At 45.0% G+C, this 4,372-nt stretch overlaps 1 protein-coding gene across 1 annotated transcript; it reads right to left on the bottom strand.

Annotated features, from left to right (window-relative positions):
• Positions 1 to 1,072: 1,072 nt before the first annotated feature.
• Positions 1,073 to 3,274, bottom strand: RPL29 (ribosomal protein L29; the record flags this gene model as incomplete). The annotated part of the gene is made up of 3 exons (XM_010179610.1): positions 1,073 to 1,186; positions 2,377 to 2,441; positions 3,202 to 3,274. Coding segments are annotated over 3 exons (252 nt in total), but the record flags the coding sequence as incomplete, so codon positions are not given.
• Positions 3,275 to 4,372: the final 1,098 nt, after the last annotated feature.

The following is a 4,372-nucleotide window of genomic DNA, read 5'->3' as shown; positions in this document are numbered from 1 at the left end:
AGTGGGAATTAGGATAAGACTTGTAAATTCAAGCCATAAAGAATTAAAAATATCTAATTTTTTTCAAAATAATATTGCATTTTGGTAATTTGCTATATTTTAAAAAAATAAACAGTTACATTAATTGGATGTTTCAGCTGAAATACTTTTCTTCCTCATCCAGGAGGGGTTTTGCTGCTTTACTGCAAAGTCTGCAGATACTCGAGAACTTGTGGCCCTTGTGTCCATTTGTGGATTGCCACCACCGCGTGGACAAGCATTGGAATTGCAGTTTCAGGACCAGTTCATCCCATCCTAACAGGGAGCTCATTTCCCTAACAAAAAACACCTCTTGAACCAGCTTTGCCAACTGGTGGGACCTGGAGAGTGCAGTCCTCCCAGATCTACAGGACAGCAGTAACAAAGCCCTGCCACACTTCCTCTTCTGCTTGTAAATGTTACTCCCCTGATCTCATCAGTAAGTCTGTTTCATCAAGTAGATACTTTCTGTTACTAAAGATCTCAGCTAAAATACAGTAACAATGAAAAACAGGAATATTTTATATAGTCCTGTAACCTTACACATTCACATGGTAGCTCCATTAACACTTCAACACTTTCAGACGTTTCAGAACACATCACACATCATTTCTAACACTACCACACGCAGTACCCTCCCATTCTGCAGTATTTGTATGAAAAGAAACAAGTTCTTTCTTATTTAAATTTTAGAGCTTCACTCAGTAACTATTTCGATTTCACAACTTGAATGCTCATGACCTGTACCAACACTTACAGGACAGCACTGAGGAAGCAGCAGGTGATTCACTTTCTGCATGTGGAGGCTGACAGCATTAACATAAAACCCCCGCACAGCTCCAGCTGGCTCGGTCTGCCAGGAACTAAACTACACACTGGTCACTACACATAGGCTTGATGCACAGCTGGCATCTAATAGACAACTCAAACAAGACTTTTGGGAGTTCTCCTCAAATTTGGGAAGCAAAGACTTTGTTATATCCGATTTTATTTTTATAAAAATGCTGTGACACGCATGCCAATAGGAAAACTGGTTCTTCTGTATCAAACCACGTCAGTCTTTTTTCTGCTGGGCAGCCTGCTTGGCATTGTTGGCCTGCATCTTCTTCAGACCCTTTTTGTTGTGCTTCTTTGCAAATCTCATGTTCCTCAGAAACTTGGGGTCAACCTATTAAAAAAAGAAAGTAAAAAAGTTTTCCATGCTGTAGAAGGGACACGTGAAAACACAACACATCTCCAGATTGTTTCAATTACTCACAAATGCTGGCTTTTTCGTCATTTAGTACAACAAAAATATTTTAGCCATATGTAACCATCCTTTAAACCAGCCATTGTCCTTAATTTCCATAAGCAAACAAACCCACAGTCACAGCAATAAATATAGATAAGAATAGGACAAGGTGAGTAAAGCTGTGAACAACAAATTCAATTTCCATGTCATAATACATTCTGGATCTGAAGCACCACAACCAACCTTGGCAGGTGAGCACATACACACGTGATCCTTGGGCAAAAACCAATGCCATTTCCTCAAGCCTTTCCTTTTCACATTAAAGGAAAAAGGAGTGACAGGATGGAGAAGAGTTGCTCCCTAGTTTTTGTCAGCTAACGGCTCACTAACACACCCTGCTGTGGCTAGGACCAATTCTCAGAACTATCAGCTACTGTCTCACTGAGAAACATTTGCTATTTTATTGTAAGCAGTGTTTTAATTGGCACAAGTATCAGGATTTTATCACCTTAACTCATGTGCACTGGGTTCAGGAAGATGGGCTCAGAGACAAGCACATCATTCCCAGAAGGGGCAGGACTGAGCCCTCACTGAGCTATGCAGAAAACAGGCTTTTATGTCACATCCAAAAAGCTGATAATCACATCTACAAGAACCACAACCCTTCCCAAAGCAAAAGTGTCACATTTCCTCTTCCAAGTGTGAAAAACCAACCTGTTCCATCACTTGTGTGATCTTGGAAAAAGCCAAATGCTGTCATTCCCATAGGCATTATCCAGAAATGCTCATTCCTCCCATTTTCCAAGCGGAATTCCATAAGTACCCACGGTAAAATAAAACTGAAGGGTACAGAGAAGCAGGAGACACAGCAGGACTCAGAAGGGAGAAGAGATATCCCACTGACACACGTCTGTTCCACTGGGAACAGCAGTGAGTGACACCCACCCGAGCAGGACAGAGACAAAACTGGCCAGATGAAACAGAAACCCACAGGGGTTCTGACCACCTGGAACACTAGGGCCTGTCTGCAAAACAGTGTCATTCAAAATAATAAAAACCCTGGATTTTTTTTTTACGGTTAAGCCTCAATGGTTTAACAGCCTGGGAATATTAACAGAAATACTCACCCCTTTGAGAGATTCGTACCTATGGGATCTGGGTTTCTTGATGCCATTTCTGTGCCACTTACGGGCTACGTGGAAGACAAGAAAACAAGTTAATTTTTCTGTGTCTGCTATTATTAAACAGCTGCATTAGCTTTCCCTTAAGTCCAGCCGACCCTATCAAAATGACGTGGAACAGAAAGTTTTCTAACTCTTCCTATCCAAACTAAACAAATCAAGAACACACTCTGCTCTCATCCCTCTGCACACTGTGCTCTCAACACCAAGAACACACTCTGCTCTCATCCCTCTGCACTGTGCTCTCAGCACTGTAAGTTTTTAATCCAAGGATTTCAGGCTCTTCATTAACTAATAATACATCAATGGCAACCCCACCAGCACAATAAAAAGGCCTCAGTCACTAGGAAATTCAAGCACGAGTGTTCAGTGTTAGAGGGCACCATCGTTCAACTGTGCATGGCCAAGCAAAACTTAACTTACAGCACTGGTGTTGGCTGGTGAGAAGCTCAACGTGAGCCGACAACGTGTGCTTGCAGCCCAGAAGGCCAACCGTATCCTGGGCTGCATCCAAAGCAGCAAGGCCAGCAGGCCGAAGGAGGTGACTCCCTCGCTCTGCTCTTCTCTTGTGAGACCCCACCTGTGCTGTGTGCAGTCCCGGGGCCTCCAGCCTGACAGGGACATGGAGCTACTGGAGCAAGTCTAGAGGATGGGCACGAAGGTGTGTCAGGGAGCTGGAGCACCACCTGTGTAAACAGGCTAAGAGAGTTATGGCGATGCAGCCTGGAGAAGGGAAGGCTTCAGACAGACCTTACAGTGGCCTTCCAGTACCTGAAGGGTCCTCCAGGAACACGGGGGAGGGACCTTTCACAAGGGCAGGTAGTGACAGGAGGAAGGGTAACGGCTTTAAATTGAAAGAGGGTAGATTTAAAAGAATCACAGAATGGTTTCGGTTGGAAAAGACCTTTAAGATCATCGGGTCAAATCCACCACTAGACTGAGTCCCTAAGCACAACTTCTTTTAAACACCTCCAGGGAAGGTGACTCCACCACCTCCCTGGGCAGCCTGTTCTAGCGCTTGACAACCTTTGCAGTAAAGAAGTTCCTCCTAATATCCAACCTAACCCTCCTACCTTGAGGCCATTCTCCCTTGTCCTATCACTAGCTATGAGGGAGAAGGTACCAACCCCAACCTCTCGATAGCCTCCCTTCAGGTAGTTGTAGAAGGCAGTAAGGTCTCCCCTCAGCCTCCTTTTCTCCAGACTAAACAACCCAAGCCCCCCTCAGCCCCAACAATTTGGGATTGTTATCTTGAAACAGGCAACAAACAGTCTTTCTGCTCCGGGGGACAGTGGGAAGGTTAACGTTCCAACACACAGACTGTCATCTCCATACACTGCCATCCCCCTCTGCATAAGGATGAGCAGAAAACTCCTGGAGGCTTTAGGATTGAAGCGCTTGAAACCAAGTATTGAAGGCCCTCTAATACTAGAGTAGACCCAAGACTACCTAAGATATCTAAGACTGGATATTAGGAAGAAATTCTTTACAGTGAGGGTGGTGAGGCACTGGCACAGGTTGCCCAGGGAAGCTGTGGATGCCCCCTCCCTGGCAGTGCTCAAGGCCAGGTTGGATGGGGCTTTGAGCAGCCTGGGCTGGTGGGAGGTGTCTCTGTCCATGGCAGGGGGGTTGGACTGGATGAGCTTTAAGGTCCCTTCCAACCCAAACCAGTCTGCACGTCTAAAAAAACCCCAACAGAACTATTTTATCACTGACAGCAAGGCACCACAGGCTGCATGCCACGCAGTAACGTGCCTGGCTCAAACACACAAAACCTGCTTTTTTCCTGGTTTCATGGTATTTTCATATTGAACCCAAACAAGCCCTGACGCTTGCAGAGTCCCTTTCCCTTACACACACCACTTGGCCTCTGCACATCCCTTCCCTCATGAACTTATCTCTCCACAAAACCAGAAATTTAACATTTAATTAAATCTACCCC

Source organism: Mesitornis unicolor, unplaced genomic scaffold (assembly GCF_000695765.1).
Source record: "Mesitornis unicolor isolate BGI_N332 unplaced genomic scaffold, ASM69576v1 scaffold1750, whole genome shotgun sequence".
In the NCBI taxonomy this organism is placed as follows: Eukaryota; Metazoa; Chordata; class Aves; order Mesitornithiformes; family Mesitornithidae; genus Mesitornis; species Mesitornis unicolor.
This window is presented reverse-complemented; position numbering and strand designations above follow the sequence as displayed.